Source organism: Micromys minutus, assembly GCF_963924665.1.
Source record: "Micromys minutus genome assembly, chromosome: 18".
In the NCBI taxonomy this organism is placed as follows: Eukaryota; Metazoa; Chordata; class Mammalia; order Rodentia; family Muridae; genus Micromys; species Micromys minutus.
This window is the reverse complement of record NC_137953.1, coordinates 23,226,018-23,244,282: the sequence shown is the minus strand read 5'-3', so window position 1 is coordinate 23,244,282 and position 18,265 is coordinate 23,226,018. Positions and strand designations below refer to the sequence as shown.

The window sequence follows — 18,265 nt, the reverse complement described above, 5'->3', positions numbered from 1 at the left end:
CACAAGGACTTCTTACCCTCTACAGTAAATGGGATAAATAAATAAATCAAAATTGCAGTTACTGCAACACAAGAATAGAAAATTAAGAGGTATCATTGTTCACTGAAGTTATGAAGCATTGCCAATGCACTGACCGAAAGACACTGCTCAGAGCTGAGAGTGCGTGTGCCCCACAGCTATGATGCTCATTAACGATCAGAGATCGGCAGTTGCAGTGGCCAGTCTTAGACCTGTTTCGCCATGGGGCAGCTTACTTTGATATGGAGAGGGTTTCATCATACAGTGAACTGCTTTGGATACTCTATTCAGCTATAACCTCCATCCCCACCTAGTCTATAAGCTTCCACAGAATAGTGCTGGACTAAACTTGTTATCTTCTAATATCTAGACAAATGAGACTAGTAGTCTAGTTACTGAGGAAACGCCTGCTCAGTGACTTTCTCTCCCCCAGCAGCTACCAGCTGCTGTAAGCTCCTCAGTCAGGGTCAGAATCCTTTTCCTGCCCCATGCTGGACTTCTTAACTCACGTGATCTTATGCATGTAACCATAGCTGCTTTGAGTTCATGGGTTTGGTATTCATGTTGTTCCCAGAGCTAACCATCTCTAGCTCTTGCCTTCTTTCTGCCCTCTCTTCTGGGATGCACTCTCATGCATACACATATGTGTGCAGAGCACACTTCATAGAGATGTCTCATCTACAGCCGAGTACCCACACTCTCTTACCCTGGGCATTTTGAACAGTTAGTATCGTCTGCACTGACCTCTACCTGCTGCAGTGAGAAGCTTCTTTGAGCCAGATCAGAGCACCCAAATCTATGGACATCAGCATCAATATTTGAAGGCAGCCGGACCACACGAAAGCGAACCAGCATCTATAGATTCTGGCCTAGGGCCCACAGTTTCCCTAACTCTGTGAGTTCTGACCATGTCTATAGTGCCAAGCATAGATTCCCATTTATGGAACAGGCCTCGGATCTGTGTGGTCATTTTAACACTCACACCACTATTACACCAATGGGAGCGTCTCTCCTGGAACATCGGTATTGTAGGGTAAAGGGGTCAGTGTTGGCTGACGCTGTGGTGACTCGTCCTCCTGATCAGCGTTTGTAGCATTTATTTTCTCTATCTAGCTCTGCCCATCTGCTGCTAACCTCTCTCTCGGTCCCCCCACATTTGTCCTCCCACATTCTTACGACCCCATTCGACGTCTCCTCTCACCATGTTTCTGCTCTGTCTCTGTTAAATCAACTTGTGGAACTTCCACATTGAGGCGAGAACCTGCAATGTTGATCATTTTGTGTCTGATTTGTTCCTCTAAGGTGATGTCTCCCGAGATCATACAAATCGCCCCTTACCACAGAATTCCATCCTTTTTGAGACTGAGTAATGATTTCAGTATATATAAATAGTAAATCTCCGTTCTCTGCTCACCCGTCATTGGATGCTTTGTTTGCGATATACCGTGGCTGTTGTCAACATCTGAATATGTCACCCCATTTTCTTCCACCCTGCTGGACTTCTGCCTAGCGCTCTTGTTCTGTCTTATGTGGCTTGAATTATTTTCTTACTGTTTTTACAAGGTGGGTTTTCTTCTTGTCTTTGACTAAGTTTAATTTGAGTTGTGACGGACTTTTCTCTCTTGGGTACTGGCAAGTTTTCAGCTACATTTTTCATTAAATACATATCCTGTGGCTTTCTGCATTTTTTTATTCCTTTCTAGGGAACTGCAGTGATTGACTCCTTTAAGGCTATACTGCAGGCTTCACTTCTGCCTCACTTTCCCCACCTTGGAGAGATTATCCAGCTCTCCCTGAACCTCCAGTCCTCCTGCAGCTCCCTCTTTAGTACTGGGATGGCAGGAGCCCCATGCTTAACTGTGGCGTTGACATTTCCTCGTTTATTTCTGTCCTCACTAAGTGAGTCTATTCTCTGACTTAATTTTACATTCTTTTGCTTGATCTACTCTAGAGCCGTGCCTCTCAATTATATTACTTATTTGTTGGACTATTGGTTTGGTTTAGTGGGTTTTGAGTGCATACATATATATTGCACGCTCTGTATATAGGTGCATTGTGACCTAGGCCATGGATGTTTGTAGAGGTCGTGATGTGGTACAGTTTTGCTGGGGCTGGGCCTCCTACCTGCCCGCTTTGCTTTCAGGTAGGCAATGGCAAAAGTGTCAGCTTTTCTGATGTGCGGATCTGTTTCCTGCCTAAGTTCAGGGAACTTCTGAGGATATATTTGCTACAATAGGCACGTGTCCTACCTAGTATAGCTAGAATCTATATTGACAATACTTAGCAATATCTAAAGTTGAGTAAAACGCACGCACATTAAATGTAACAAACATTTTAAGAATAGAAAAATCTGTAGAGCCGAGGAGAGGGAAAAGGTGATCTCAGCACACTGCAGAAAACAGTGGGTGATGGGGGTCATGGAGTGAGGTAAAGAGAAAGCATCTCAGAAAACATGTATTATAATTTCTTCAGTTGAGATCACACAGTGTGTGTATGTGTGTGTACACGTGTGCTGTGTTTTTATTGGCTAATGGGTCTGTGACCTGGCCATTGTGAATAGTACTTTGATTAATGCAGACATGCAGGTTATCTCTTTTACATGCTACCTGGTCTCTCTCAGATATGCATCCAAGGCGATTAATTCTCTGTCCGATGAACACATGGTAAAGGGGTTCCCTTGTGCTGTGGGTGAGCCTTTGCTGCTAATGCTTTGCTTTGTCCAACAGAAACCCTTTACTCAGGCTCAACCCTACCTGTCAGTTCTTATTTTCTGAAGACCTTCAGTCCTAACGTGGAAGTCACTGCCATGCTTACATCGTACAGTGTCGCCTGCCCTGTGGAAAAAGGCAGTAATAACCCGATGTGGATCTTACATGAAGATCTGCCAATCACAGTTCAGTTTTTCTTTTTTCTTTTTTATAAGTCAGGGTCACATATAGCCCAGGCTGACTCCTGAGCTCACTATACAGCAGAAAATAACCTTGAACTCCTGATTTGTCTGCCTCTACTTCCTTTTTTTTCTTGTTCATTTAAAATTTTTTTTTTCAAAAATTTTATTGGAATTCTTTGTATTTACATCTCAGATATTATCCCCTTTCCCTTCACTCCCATCCCCTGTCCCCTTGTCTCCATGTAGGTGCCCCCTTTCCCAGCCACCTCTCCACCTCATCACTTTGGCATTCCACTACACTGTGAAAATGAGCCTTCACTGGACCAAAGGCCTCTCCTCCCATTGATGCCAGACAATGCTATCCTCTGCTGCATATGCACTGGGAGCCATGGGTCTCTCCATGAGTGCTCATTGGTTGGTGTTTTAGTCCCTGGGAGCTGTGGAGGGTTTGGTTGGTTGATATTGTTGTTCTTTCCATGGGGTTGTAAACCGTTTCAGCTCCTTCAGTTCTTTCTCTAGCTCCTTCATCGGGGCCCCTGTGCTCAGTCTGATGGTTAGCTGCAAGCATCCTCCTCTGTATCAGTATGGCTCTGGCAGAGCCTCTGAGGAGACATCCATATCTGGCTCTCCTGTAAGCATTTCTTGGCATCAGCAATAGTGTGTGGGTTTGGTGGCTGCACACTGCTTCTGCTTCCTAAGGGCTGGGACTATAGGCTGTGTCACTGCATCTAGATTAAGCTGGTTTTTAAGAACAGGGCGTAAGGTAGGGCTATAGCTTCACTCTTTGACCACTTTTAAAAAAGCTCTGTTCTCCACTCTATGCTTTCTGGATCTTTATTGAAAACTCAAACGGCTGTACCTGTGTAGTTTATTTCTGCTCTTTGATTCTACATGCCTATACATGTCTGTTTTCTGTGTCACTGATTTTGTTATTGTGATCCAACAGCGTACTTTGATGTCAGTGCTATAGAGCTTTTGGTGTTGCTTCTTTTATTCCATACATGTATGTATGATGGGCTAGCTATGTAGAAGAAAATGCAACTGGAGCGTCTCGTGTTAAGCGATATGTGCCCAAGTTATCTTGTGTTGGCTCTCATATGTGGAATCTCAGTTTTAAAAAATGCCATGAAGATTGAAGGAAGACATCAGCAAACAGGAAGGGGATATAGGAGGAGGCATGTTAGATACACGTAACAAGAATACATGACGGGAGTCTTATGTACAGGTATGAAAATGTCAGACGTGCTGATGAATCCCCAAAGTTTAATATCTCTGTGAACCTACAGGTTTCGTGCTTCTCTTTATAAAATAAAGTTGCCTTGGATGGTGGTTGCTATGGTTTACCTTCATTGTTGCAACTGGGTCTAGGATCACTTCTTCGAGTGTTCTTTGGATGTTTCTGAGGTTTAACTGAGGATGGAAGATCTGCCCCAAGTGTGGTTGATGCCATACTGTATCCTGGGGTCTTATACTTAATAAGAAGCGGTAAGGGAGAAAGCCATAGAATGTCAGCATTCCAGACTCTCCAGGATTCACACCATCGGCTCCTTTCCCCACAGTGTACTGTGGGCTGAAACAAACTCTCCTCCCCTCCTCATTAGGTGTTTGGGCAGTGAAAGGGGCTAACACAAGGGGAGCAATGGTTCTGTTCCCAGGCTATATATTTTTTTCCTCCATTTTGATCTCTTTCAGAACAAATTGGAGCACTGGCTGATCAGAATATCATACATGTGGCATGTGGCGAGTCACATAGCCTGGCTCTCAGTGACCGGGGCCAGCTGTTTTCTTGGGGTGCCGGAAGTGATGGCCAGCTGGGCCTTATGACTACTGAGGATTCTGTGGCAGTGCCCAGGTGAGACTGTTACCCAACGGCTTCTTGATTTGGACGGTTTCCTTCATGTTGTTATTTTTTTTTTATGCTGTTGATATTTCTGGTAACAACACATCGTGTGGCACAGAAAATGATTATTGTTAGAAATGTCTGCCTCAAGTTATAAATGGATGAGCTCGTCCAGAACTGAATTTGTTCGGTGGACTAGTTACTGGCTGAGTTCCTAGAAACTGGTAACCATGAAAAATGGTAAATAAAAAAAAAAGGGTACTCCTTTCCTCTCATACTTATTTACCCTGAACTGATGATCAGGAGGCTTTCCTTTCCTTTCCTTTCCTTTCCTTTCCTTTCCTTTCCTTTCCTTTCCTTTTCTCTTCCCTTCCCTTCCCCCTTTCCTTTTTCCCTCTTTCCTCTTCTTCCCTCTTCTTCTCTTTTCCCGCTTCCCTCTTGCCTTCCCTTCCCTTCTCTTTTCTTCCCTTCCCTACCCTTCCCTTTTCTTTTCCCTTCCCTTCCTCTTCCTCTCCTTCTTCCCCTTCCACTTCCCCTTCCTTTCTCCTTTTTCTTCTTTGAGGCAGGGTCTTATTTAGCCCAGGTTGGCCTTAATCTCACTCTGTGGCAGAGACTGACCTTTTATTTCTGGTCCTCTGGTTTATACATCCCTAGGATCCTGGGCACTGTCAACCATATTCTGCTCCTTAGCATTTATGAAATCAGTCCATCATCTGGAGATCCCAAAGATTTTTGTATGCTACAGTAATTATTTTCTGAAGTAGGGTTGGCAGGGAGTAGGGTTTTTAGAAATGGGTCCAAGGGTGGGAAAATTTTTGTTGGTTTGAAACAGTAAACTCTTAAGAGTAGGCCTAATGAAAGCTATAGTAGAATTTTTAACAGACTGGATCACATGCTTGATTTTTTTTAATGGCATTTTAGACAAGATAATACCTTTGTATCAGTCTGCTCAGGGGAGAATGTTTCTGATCATTGTGTTTCTGTGTGAATGCAAATTTAAGAAAACCCCTTTCTGTTTCAGGTTAATACAGAAGCTGAACCAGCAAACCATATTACAAGTTTCCTGTGGCAACTGGCACTGCTTGGCTCTGGCAGCTGGTAATTTATATAAATATATGCTAATGCTATGTTAATTTGAAAAGCATTTCTGTCCTGCAGTCGTGCATTATCTAACGTAACAGCGTTAGCAACAGCGGCGTTCATCAGTCAACCTCTGCTGTGCATCCGCGAGTTCGGATGTGGATGATGCAGGTGGTATCATTGCTGTTTCATCTCCGGCCAGGACTGTGCTCAGGAGGACTGGGGGAATATAAAATATTTGCAGCTTGATTTTCAAAGGCTGCAATTCATTCTCAAGCTCCATTCTACAGTGAGGATTCCAGATAAACGTAGAGTCAGGAGTTCGGGACGTGTAAGGCAGTACGTGAGCGCACTGTTCTTGCTGCCTGTACTGCTCAGACCTGCATCCCAGAGCAGTCTGGTGTTTCAGCTGCAGCTCCTAAAACTGCCCCGAGTCTCCTGGATCGCTGTGGTCAGAAATAAGGTCTTAAGGCTTAGGTATGAGCCTGGTCACCATCCCGTCCATAATTGAATTTACATAACCTAATAGACTCACCTAATCCTTAACACTTTAGATAAGTGTTGATAGTCTTTGAAAGGCCACTGAGCCTTGAGTTTACTTCTCTGTTGTCAAATGCTAATTTAGGCTTTGGAAACCTTAAAACAGTGTCTCTCTTTCCTTTGGGTGAGTGTTTGGTGTCCATAGCGTAGCAGCTAAAGTATCTTTGCGTGTGGAATCTGGATCTATAATCTACATCATTTCACTTGCCCTGTCATTATTTCAGATGGCCAGTTCTTCACATGGGGCAAGAACAGCCACGGACAGCTGGGCCTGGGCAAGGAGTTCCCCTCCCAAACCAGCCCACAGAGGGTGAGGTCTTTGGAGGGGGTCCCGCTGGCTCAGGTGGCTGCCGGAGGGGCTCACAGCTTTGCCCTGTCTCTCTCTGGAGCTGTTTTTGGCTGGGGAATGAATAACGCTGGGCAGCTAGGGCTCAGTGATGAAAAAGGTACGTAAAGTCTGTATACTCTCTTCCCTTCAAAACCACGCTTGTTCATTTAAGAACTGCTCTTGGTAGACCTACTGTGCGATAGCCTGGCGCTAGGTATGGAGGGAGCAGCGGCGGATGAGACAGGACATCTGTGACTTTACTGAGAACACATTCTGGCGGGTGGATAGGAATGACAAACAATCCATAGTGTGTCACATGGCTCTGGAATAAGTTTTGTGTTTATCACAAGTCAGTTGGGAAGGAGCTCTGTGGTAAGAGCACATGCAAATTGAGTCCTGCGGGAAACCAGCTAGGAAGCAGACGTGTAGATAACTTGGTGAGGAATGTTCCAGTCAAAGGGAACAGGAACTAACAGGAAGAGGAGTGGTGGGAATGGAAGGGAGCCTGGCTCTGCTACCAAGTACCTCTAAGGTACAGTGAGGACTTTCACTTCCTTTCTCAATTAGGGGAGAAGGAACCAGGGTTTTTAAAGAGAGGTGTGGTCTAGTTTAAGTCACTGGTGGACCAAGGGGCAGGGATCTGCTGGGAGGTGGAAACAGTAGTAAAGTTTTTGTAGTGTTTAATGATGGTTCTGATCTAAGCTGTGCAGCTGGAAACAGGGAAGGCTGGAAGGATCAGGTCGTATGTGTGGGGCAAGAAAAGATGGCGTGAGCTCGAGTGGACAGAGTTAGAGAGTAAGGTTTTAAGATTTGAGTCAATTAAACTTAGAGTTTGGTCTAAGTAGAGTTGGAGGCAGAGAGGTGAAGCGAATGTGAGTCAGGAGACTAGGGAATAGGAAATTCTGGATGATTATTGTTTACATCTCATGCAAAAGGCCAATGGTAGTGACACGCCGATGCTTAATCTATTTTAGACCGAGAGTCTCCATGCCATGTGAAGCTTTTACGAACACAGAAAGTCGTCTATATTAGTTGTGGAGAGGAGCACACAGCAGTTCTCACAAAGGTGAGATTAGGGGGCTGGGCTGTGGGTGGGGGTGAGATGGGCAATTTCAAATGTTACAGCGATGGCGGTAAGTTACTCTTCTTGGACTTGCATTTTCTCTTTGGCTTTGTGTTGATTGTTTTGGGAGGAGTAGAAAGAACACTGCTTTTAAAAAATATGCCCATGCTTTCCTCTCGGGTTACCTTATATATCCTCTGGGTAATATTTGAAAATAGTTCAATAGAAGTAACTTAAAAGTATGGTATATATATATATGCAAAACAATTCCCATCCTCTGTATAATCCATTTGAATATGTAAAACAAATAGTAATTTAATTGCGGTTTTAAAATTGTAAAAACATTAGCATGCCGAAAGAATAAAAATCTGTCCTTCCTTCCGTCCCTCCTTCCTTTCTCCTTTCATTTATGTATCATTTTTACCCTGTCGTGCAGCATGCGTTAGCATGACTTTTCAACTCCTGCCCCTCCTGCCTCTATCTCCCGAGTACCGGGATTATAGGCATGAACCAGCATGCCCAGCTTGAAAATGCCCTTTCATACTGAGGACTTGTTATCATATGTTGATGTAGCATTTATCCAAGTACAAAGTTAAAAAATCTTTAACTGTGAAGTTTACGGAGCCTCAGTTTCTTACATGGGAGTGAACCTGATGAATTGTATTCATTTTACCCGTTTTGCCCATTTAACATTTTTTACCTCCTCACACGTTGCTGCACTTAAAAAAAAAAAAAAAACACTGCCCTTGTATTTGAGCCACGTATGTGTCTGTTGCCTGTAGAGTGCAGAGGAGGTTGTTGGATCACCTGGAACTAGAGTTACCTGTGGTTGTGAGCTTTGGATGGTGAGTGCTGGGAACAGAACTCAGGTCCTGAGCAGCTGCTCTTCCTAAACTACTAAGCTAACTCTCTAGCCCCACATCTCCTCACATGTACATATTCTTAGAATCTCCAGTCCTTTCAGCAGTGCGGACCTGTTCCCCAAAGCTGCCCGTCTTACATTCCTTTATTTCTTTCTGCTTAATAAATGTTCTCAGGAAGTGCTGACGGCCAGCAGGTGAGTATAATACCTCCGACTGAGCCGGGAGGTGGTGGAATTTTAGGAATAAGTTGTAGAGGATGGCCCTCAACCTCAGTTACCAAGTCACCCAATCCTTGTTCCTCGATAGAGTGGGGGCGTGTTTACCTTTGGTGCTGGCTCCTGTGGACAGCTTGGGCATGACTCTGTGAATGATGAAGTTAATCCGAGAAGAGTCCTGGAGCTGATGGGCAGCGAAGTAACTCAGATTGCCTGTGGCAGGTGAGTGCCCCAACGGGCTTTCTCATGGTGGTGATGGCACAGAGACTCTGTGGATCTGGCAGTGGGGAAGCCTGTGGGCTCACTGAGCCACTGTCATTTAAAGAGATAGTACTGGTCAGTGTGTCCAGTTCTGGCCTTAAACTCGGGATGTAGTGGAGGCTTCCTCCTTTGACCTCCTGAGCGAAGGGAGAGACTACAGCATGTGCCACAGTATGTTAGGGAGTGTGAGACTGCGGTGGGTATTGAAGGGAAGGGATTTAGGTAAACGGACAGACAGGAGGACATCTGACCTCTTACAGAATAGAGGGCGAGCAGCAGAATGGAGAAGGAAGGTGAAGGGTCCTTGCTTTGGTCTGTTCTGCTTTTCTTCCATCCCAAAGGGAAGGATGTGACTGCTGGTTAATCCCTTCCCACATACCGTGATCAGTCGGCATGTGTGTGACCTTTGTCACAGCAATACAAGGTTGTCGTCTATGGTTGGGCCAGTGAGATACTTCAGTAAATTACAAGTCTGCCCAGCAAGCACAAGGACACAAATTAGGACCCCCGCCAAGCACATGAAAAGCCATCTGTAATGTCAGTGCCGTTACAGGCGGAGACAGGCTCACTGTCAGGCCAGTCTGGTTCACCAAGAGACTCTGCCTTTAAAAAGGTTCAGTGAGAGACTGTCTTTAAACATAAGGAGAAAAATTACTTCTGTGCTACCCACTTGTGTAGGTATGAATGTACATATGGGCGCGCGCACACACATAGCTTGCATAGTAGTAATTATCACACACACACACACACACACACACACACACACACACACACACACACACCATAAAATCAAATTATATAAAAACCTTCTTGTTTTAAGCAAGTTTATGCTTTAGTGTTGGGCCTCTTTCAAAGCTACCATGGGTCTCAGCCACAAGTTAGCCGTGGCTGACGGGTTGTCAGAAGTTAGGAGTCTGTTGTAGAGAAAAGGAGAACAAGGACAGGCTACACTGGAACCCCTAGGAATTTCTGTGATTTTATGTGAAAGTTAAAATACCAGACCAAGTGTACATCACCGTCAGAAGGAAGTCTGCCAATGAGTTTGTTACTCCCACAGACAGCACACTCTAGCCCTTGTGCCTTCTTCTGGACTCATCTATGCATTTGGTTGTGGAGCTAAAGGCCAGCTGGGAACGGGACATACACGAAATGTCAAGTGCCCATCTCCTGTGAAGGGCCACTGGGCTGCCCACAGCGGTCAGCTCTCGGCTCGAGCTGGTAAGAGTGACTTTCATTGGAATTATATTTTAAAGTAATTATAATTACTATTTTAATATGTATCTGTTACTTGTCTTGAATTACTTTAGTGGGAATAAATGAGTTGGGTTTTCCTTCCTCCTTTCTTCCTTTCTTCTTTCTTTCTCTTTGTGTTTTTGGATACTTATTATCAAATCATTTGAGTACTTACTCTGCATAAAAGTCTGCAGTTGAGAGCCTACAGAACAATCACAGTGGCATCCAGGTGCTTGGTAGCCTATGTCTTATTGTCTTTAAGTGGTGAAAATTAATCTTCAGGTTGTAAGTGATTGCTTAACAAATTCCATTACCATAACAATGGTAATTTGTTTGCTAAAAAGCAAGCGTTTGACTATTGGCCCTCACACCCTGGTCAGGAGCAAAGGACAGTTCTCCCGGGAGGTTAGGTAGCTTGCCTAAGATCCCCCAAAAATTCTAGAGGCAGGATTTGAATTCCTATCTGCCTCATTCAAAAATCCATACCCTGTTTGCATGGTGTCTGGTGATAATGGGATGAGACCTCCTTTAAAAGATTCTCTAGAGAAATCAAGGAAGCAGGCTGCTTATCTCATTGGAGATTAAGATAAGACAGTTATGTGTATTGACCAACTTCCTCATCCTGAAATTATATATCCAGACGTAGAAATGGAGCTGCAGAATTATTAATAAACAGCAGTATAATTTAATAACCAGATTTAATTTTGAATTTTAAATGAATACTTTTAGGACTTGATATTGATTTAAGAATAATAGTTATTAGCCCTCTTACTTTACTTGTTGGTTTTTGTGAAAAGCAGAGAAAAGACATACACTCAGTTGGGCACGCTGGGAGGAACCATTGAAGGGGTCCAGTGAGCCGCAAGTTCACCTTTCTCCTTCCTTGACGCTAAGAAACGTAAGGCCAGTGAATGAAGAGTGTAATCTTTGCGAACCTAGCATACCCTACAGAGCTGCTACAAACCTGTCACTCAGCAAATTCTTCTGGGCCAGGCAGGCCTGAGGTGTAGCAAGCTTAAAATAGGAAATAAGCTCTACTGTGTTTAGTACTAGCCTGGTGGCGTCTTTGTCATTGTCTTTGTCTACGCATTCTCCTCATACTCAGAAGATACATGCTTAGCAAGTGTGCTCCTGGATAACAGCGCATGCCTGTAACTCGGGCATGCCGTAGGGTGGCAGGTCCTGGGTTAGCCTGGGCTATGTAGCCTTGTCTCAATCCCTTCTTCCTCCCAGACAATAGGCAAGTCAAGAAACTCAGGTTTTATTTGAAACCCTACTTTTTGATTATGAAATCGCAATCCGGCTTGACTCGGGTTGCCAGCTTCTCTGCCTGTTGTTTGATAAAACATGGTGGAAATAGGGAAATTTCCAAATCTCATGCCATATGCTATGCACTCACGGGCTTCTATGGCAGCGTGAGACTGCAGGGGGGGGGGTGGGGGATGGGGGGAGGCACCAGGAGTCTGACAGCTGCAGGAACTTACTGCTGCTGGGTGGAGCAAGGGGGGGCGGACTTGGAGGAAGCAGGGCTTTACCCAGAGGAGTAAATTCATGTCCAAGGAGGCAAACTGTTGGAGAGTGTACTCCGTGTGAGAGGACGGGAAAGGTATAGGGAGATGAAATAGCATGAGAATTCGGGGTGTTAGAAGAAATAGTCATTCATATCTATGTGTACACACACAGACAAACATGTGTACACATATACCGGTAACACTAAAGAGAACAGAAAGGCTTTTGTATATTTAGGTATTTATGTGTGTGTGTGTGTGTGTGTGTGTGTGTGTGTAATAGTAACAAGGAAAAAGGGCCATAATTTCAAAAGGAGAGAGGAAGAAGGTGCATGGTAGGTGATAAGGGAATAAAGGGAAAGGGATGAAACGATGTAATGATTTTTTTAAAATTTTTTTCCAGTTTTTTTATAAAAAGCAGTGAGGTGGTCTTAAGAATGCCCTGGTGATGGGCTGTCAGCCTGGGACTGGGAAAGAGGTCCTTGTATTGCTAGCCTCATCTTGACGGCGACAGAGAGGAGCGCCTGCAGATGTGTGATGGCCACACATGCATTCCCATTATAGCCGTGCCCATTTTAGACCTCTGGCTGGCGGCAGGACGGAGTTAGCGTGGGAAATAGAAACAGGTCAGGGTTAGCTGGCTTCGAGGGGGGCAGGCCGGGAGGGTACGGGCACTATTTCATGTTTATTTTTAACTGAACTAGAAACAGTCCTGGGCAGTGAACCAGGAGGGCCTCTTGTCTGCACACGGCTAAAACAGATAAGCCCTTCTGAAGCATACCTTGGAACCCCAGGGGAGGGTGAGGGGAGCGACTGTTGACAGACACACTGTTTGAAATGCTTTTTGACAGATCGCTTTAAGTACCGAGTCGTTAAGCAGATCTTCTCTGGAGGGGACCAGACATTTGTACTTTGCTCTACCTATGAGGTAAGATTTTCTTTTATCACTTTCCAAGTAGAGTGACGGTGAGCAGTGTTTTCCTTAATAGCTGCAGAAAAGCTTTACGGCTCTTTGTTTCTACCGATTTTACCTCACTGAAGGCATCGAACTAAACAATGGTATCGCTGCTGAACTCCTTTGAATTGCTGATAATTATCTTGTTCTTAGCCTTGTACAGTTCTAATTTACAGTGTTAAGTATTCATATTCATATTTGTCTTAAAAGAAATGTAAGGGGCTAAGAGCATTATTTTTCTGTTTCTTCACTGTTAAGTACCAATGAATTCTAGGTGTTTGATAATTTAGTGGGTTTCATTGTTTGGTGTGACTGAGTAAAATAATAAATGAAAGAGGTTCAAAAAAATTCAGATTTTTTATTATTTAACCACCTTGTCATGACACCAAACCAAGATTTCCCTTCGCTTGCTCTGGTATCTCTCTACCAATTAAGGTACAAAGAACAAGTCTCATACGTGGGCACGGCAGGGCACACTTGTAACACTAGTTCTTACCTGGTAGTGACAGCAGTTCAAGGTTATCCTTGCCTAAAAGGCCAGTTTGGGCCAGCCTGAACTACATGACACCCTGTCTCAGAGGAAAAGAAAGGGAGGGGAAGGTGTAAGGGAGAAGAGATACGGCGTATTGCCTGTCATGGCTCCAAGTCTGTGTAGATAGAAGAATCAGCATTTGTTTAATGCGTTCTGCTCTTCATGGTCAAGGGCTGAAGAGTGCTCAGCTATGGCTTCCTTCTTTTGTCTTCTCATACTTCCTGTTTAACAAGCTCTGCAGGGAGAAGGGGGTGAACTCAAGGCAGTAACTGGGAAAGCACTCATGGAAACAAAGGCTTTTTCCATTGGGAAAGTCTCTTCTTGGCTCTGACACCGCCATCTCTGCCCTTAGTACCATTCCGTGCTCCAGTAGCAAAGGCGCTGGCCAGGGAGGTTCCGCAGCTGCCCAGCCATGCTTCAGGTCACGAGCCTGCGGGAAGCCATGTACGCTAGCCGACAGCTTTAGAACATCACAGAGAAATCCTAAAGGGAGCTGAGGTTATGCCAATAAAGTGAATGGTAAAAACACAGGGTCTCCCCAGTAACTTTGTTTTCAAGACTTGTAGGAATTTACTTCTGAATGAAACTGACTTCAGATTCTGTCTTTTGTGGCTGTGCTTGAGACAAGGTTTTTCTATGTAGCCCTGGCTGTCTTGGAACTCACTCTGTAGACCAGGCTGGCTTCTAAGGCAGAGATTTGTCTGCCTCTGCCTCCGAGTGCTGGGATTAAAGCCGTGCACCACCAGCACCTGAGAAACTGACTTAAATAAGATCCAACTTTTTTTTTCTAAGAACTAAACATAAAACTTAAATTTCCTTCCTTTAATAAATACACATTATGATGTCTGTAGTTGAGTTTTAGATATATTAGCAGTGTTGGGCATGGAAAACAACCCTCTGATAAAGTAAGGTATATGATAGTGTTAGTTAGCTGGTAAGTTAAAGTTTCAACTGGAGAGAGGTCTCCCCCATTAAAGTTTTAAGTTCACAGTGGAACAATCCTCCCATCTACCTTGAGAAGGTAGCCAGGCTCACCCGAGTCACACAAGTGGCCTTTGTCTCAGGCTCTGGAGTGTTGTTTTGTGGCCGTGGTACCCCTGTCTTTTCAAGTATAAAGGCATACTTTTGACATGTTATTTTATAATATATGTGTGTGTGTGTGTGTGTGTGTGTGTGTACTTATGTGTAAAATACATATATACATATTTTATATTTATATAAAATAATGCGTGTATGTACGCATATGTGTGTATGAATGTACTTACATGCACACACACTCTAAATGCTTATTACATGTAGAGATTGAAAATCATATTCTTACCGAATTACCTCTACCTATCTTATCACTACTTTAATATGTGAAGTGACAGGCAGAAAAATAATGTTTCAGATTCTTTTAGATTTTGAAGCATCTGCATATACATAGAGTACCTGCGAGGTGGAACCCAGGTCTACACAGAAACTCATGGCAGCTCCAGTACATCAGGGAGGTAATGCCGTATGACATCTTAAGTCACTGTGGGCGTGAACATGAAACTCACCAGGACTCGCCCACACTGAAGGCATGATACACGGTATCTCAAGTTATTGTTTGTGGAAACGTGAGCGCACCATGAAGGTGTGTAACAGGCCATTTTGAATCACTGAGTGTGTGAACAAAGCTTCTTGCTATGGAGTTTTTCTCTTCCAGCATCAGGCTGGTTTTAGATCTGAAGCTTTCAGGGTTTGAACGTTCCGCCTGTGCTCACATGTTCCTTTGCAGGCTAAGTATGCTGAGTGTAAATCACAATCTCACCTTTTCATGGATCTTGTTCTCAGGGTAGGACTGAAGAGCGACTGTGGTTGGAATCCATGGATGTGTGTGTGTGTGTGTGTGTGTGTGTGTGCGCGTGTGCTTGTCTCAAGCCTATTAGCTATAATGCTCATCTCATATTCTCCCCCCCACCCCCCACCCCCGTTCTCTCCCCTGCCCCTGTTCTTTATTACTGTCACCTGGGGGTATAAGAAGCAGAGGTGCTGTTGGTGATTCTAACTGAACTGGCCTAGGGTATGCACTGACAAATGCCCTGGAATGTGTTGGCCACTGGGATGGCTCAAGGTTCCCCGGGTAGTCTACAGCCCAGCCACATTTGAGCGGCACTGACCTAGTGCAGCATCAAGTACAGAGGCCTGGAGTGCCGCTCAGTGATTCAGCACTTCCTAGCATGTGGGAGACCCAGGTTTGGCTCCCACACCGACAAAGGGGATCTTGTGCTTTTTCCTGGATCTGCGGGTTATTAAATATATGAGGAAGATTGAGTACAGTAGTTTGAAACCTGCACGTATTTTCTGGAAGTTTGTGTTAGTGCTGCTGTTCAGTTGTCCTCTGGGGGACGAATTTCAAGTTTAGCAGTAATCCTCCTTTACAACTAAGATGGAGGAAAGGTAGTCGGGCCTGTGTTTAAGTAGACTGTGTTGGTTTTTAAGAGTTTCTTTGATGGAATTCAATATATATTTGTCCTTTTAGCATATGTCTGTAGTCATTTTTGTAGAACAGCAATGAAGAGCCACATGATCAGATATGTGTTACAGGAACCTTTCTCTCCCTGTTTAATGTTAACTCACAACTACAGAGTGGAACCAGCAAGCTTCCTTTGAAATCCATATCTTATGTACAAGTACAAAGGAGAAAACAATAATTTTTCTATGCATTGATGGCTGACAGCTTGAATATTACTTCAGGAGGCATATAGCGCCATCAGATTTTCTTAGTTCTGGATTACAAATATTGTTGGAGGAGAAAAATTGAAAACAGGCAGGTTTAGAGAATCAAAACGTATATAATAGTTTCTTTAAAGATACCACTAAATGGGTTGGCAGTTTGGCTCAGAGATAATGGAGCTGCCACTAATTGGGCAACCCCTGCTCTTACTCCTGGACCCAGAATGGTGGATGGAAAGAACCAGCTCCACAATGGTCCTCCCACTCTCACACATGGACCCTTGTGTACATGCAGCACACACACACACACACACACACACACACACACACACACACACGTGTACATGCGTAAAAATTAATTATTATTGGAAATTTAAAAATATCACTGGGCTTGGGGTTGGAGAGCTGGCTCATTGGTTAAGAGCATTCATTGGTTGCTTTTCTTATTCCAAGCACCCACATGGTTTGCACTCAAGGCAATTTGCAACTCCCCTTCCAGGGGATCCCTTGCCTTGTGGTTTCTGTGTGCACCAGACATGCAAGTGGTACACTTGCTGTCAAAACACTTATACACATAAAAATAAGATCGAAAAATATGTATCATTAAAGAAAGGATGTACTGTGTGGACAGTGTTTGGGATTTTCAAAGCTATGATTAACATCCCTTTTGATACTTTCATAAAGTTTATGGGTATATACTTGAGCTGAGGAGATGGCTCAGGGGTGAAAATGCTTGCCCTGCAAAGAGTTTGGACAAGAGTTCAGATACCCGGAACCCTTGTAAAAGTCAGGTGGTTGTAGCATTACTCCCGTCATTGGGAGGTGGACACAGAGCTAGCTGGCTAGCCATCCAGGCCACTGGTGAGCCTTAGAATGACTTAAGAGACCTTGTTTCAGTGAGTAAGTTAGAGAGTGATCAAGAGTGACCAGGTCAACCTCTGGCCAGCACAGGCTTCTGCATGCACGTGTGTGTACCCACACACGTGAAAATGTACCCGTAAAGGAGTGTACGGCACACACACAAATACTTCAGCGGGAATAAAGGCATGAGAAACTGAGTTTTCAGAAATTGCTTACCCTGTGGTTAAATTCTGCATTTGTTTCTTAACCGTATTAAAGCAGGGTTTCACGTAGCCCTGGCTGGACCTGAGAATTCACTGCTCACTGTATAGGGTGATCCTGAACTCTTCTTCATTCTCCTCTCTTGCCTCACTTCCAAAGTGCTGGGATTACAGACGAATACTGTCATGCCTGGCTTAATCATTTTTTTATACTGCATTTTATCGGAGTTGAGGGAGCAGTTACGGCAACCAATGCCTTTATGGCCTGGTGACTCAGAGCAAGGGGAAGGAGACCTGGAAAGCTTGTCATGGAGTTGAAAGGGACATTCTAGAAGCGTAGCTCCTCAAGGGCGAAGGAGAGAGGGCTTGGTGGAGGGAAGAGGCTGGGTGTAGGTCACTTGCAAAGAGACTTCATCCAGTATGGTGTGGTGCCCTGAAGTTGAGGCAAGGGAGCTGAGCTTTGGTACCAGAGCCACCTGCCTCTGAGTGCCATGGAACAGTGCAGTGGCTTAGGGAAGGCCCTGAACAGCCTGTATCCTCACAGCAGGAGTGCGGATGGGTCTCTGCTTCACCGGACAGGGTTAGGGAGGCTTCATTTCCTAAAGTGCCATCTGGAGACCACACTGAGGAAGGAAAGGGAGAAGATCCATGCATCTCGTTTCACTTTAACCTTGTATTTATTTCTCCAGAATTCTTCTCCCGCTGTTGACTTCAGAACTGTGAACCAAGCACATTACACCAACTTAATAAATGACGAGACCATAGCCATTTGGAGACAAAAACTCACAGAACACAACAACGCAAATACCGTCAAGTACGCGTTTGTCTGCCTTCATCTTACTTCTTCCCAAGCATGCTGGAGCTTTCTAGCCTAGGGGCTGATATTCCCTCCACTCGCACTGAGCTTGTGAATATGAATGGAGCTTTACGTTTGCGGAATCCGTTTATATTTATTTGGAATCTCATCTCATTAGCCCCCAGCTAACACAGTGTTTTGCCCTTTGGTTCTCACTCCTTGCCTTGACGTATCATTGCAAGATCTGAGGAAGGCCCCAGGTCGTATCTGCTCAGAGCTCTCTGTATTATTTTGCATATAGAAAATGGTTTTCTTCACACTGATGCTTCAAGGAACCTTGAATATTAACAGCCTTTCATTATTTTAAGTAATCCGAGTAACT

At 44.3% G+C, this 18,265-nt stretch overlaps 1 protein-coding gene across 2 annotated transcripts in view; it reads left to right on the top strand.

Annotated features, from left to right (window-relative positions):
• Positions 1–18,265, top strand: part of HERC3 (HECT and RLD domain containing E3 ubiquitin protein ligase 3) — an 86,913-nt gene that overhangs the window by 19,632 nt on the left and 49,016 nt on the right. For both annotated transcript variants that reach the window (XM_080932474.1, XM_080932475.1), the window contains 8 exons: positions 4,601–4,760; positions 5,770–5,846; positions 6,593–6,814; positions 7,671–7,762; positions 8,929–9,059; positions 10,156–10,316; positions 12,691–12,767; positions 17,777–17,901. In XM_080932474.1, coding sequence (XP_080788600.1) covers positions 4,601–4,760; positions 5,770–5,846; positions 6,593–6,814; positions 7,671–7,762; positions 8,929–9,059; positions 10,156–10,316; positions 12,691–12,767; positions 17,777–17,901 — 1,045 coding nt within the window. The remainder of the gene's footprint in view (positions 1–4,600; positions 4,761–5,769; positions 5,847–6,592; positions 6,815–7,670; positions 7,763–8,928; positions 9,060–10,155; positions 10,317–12,690; positions 12,768–17,776; positions 17,902–18,265) is intronic.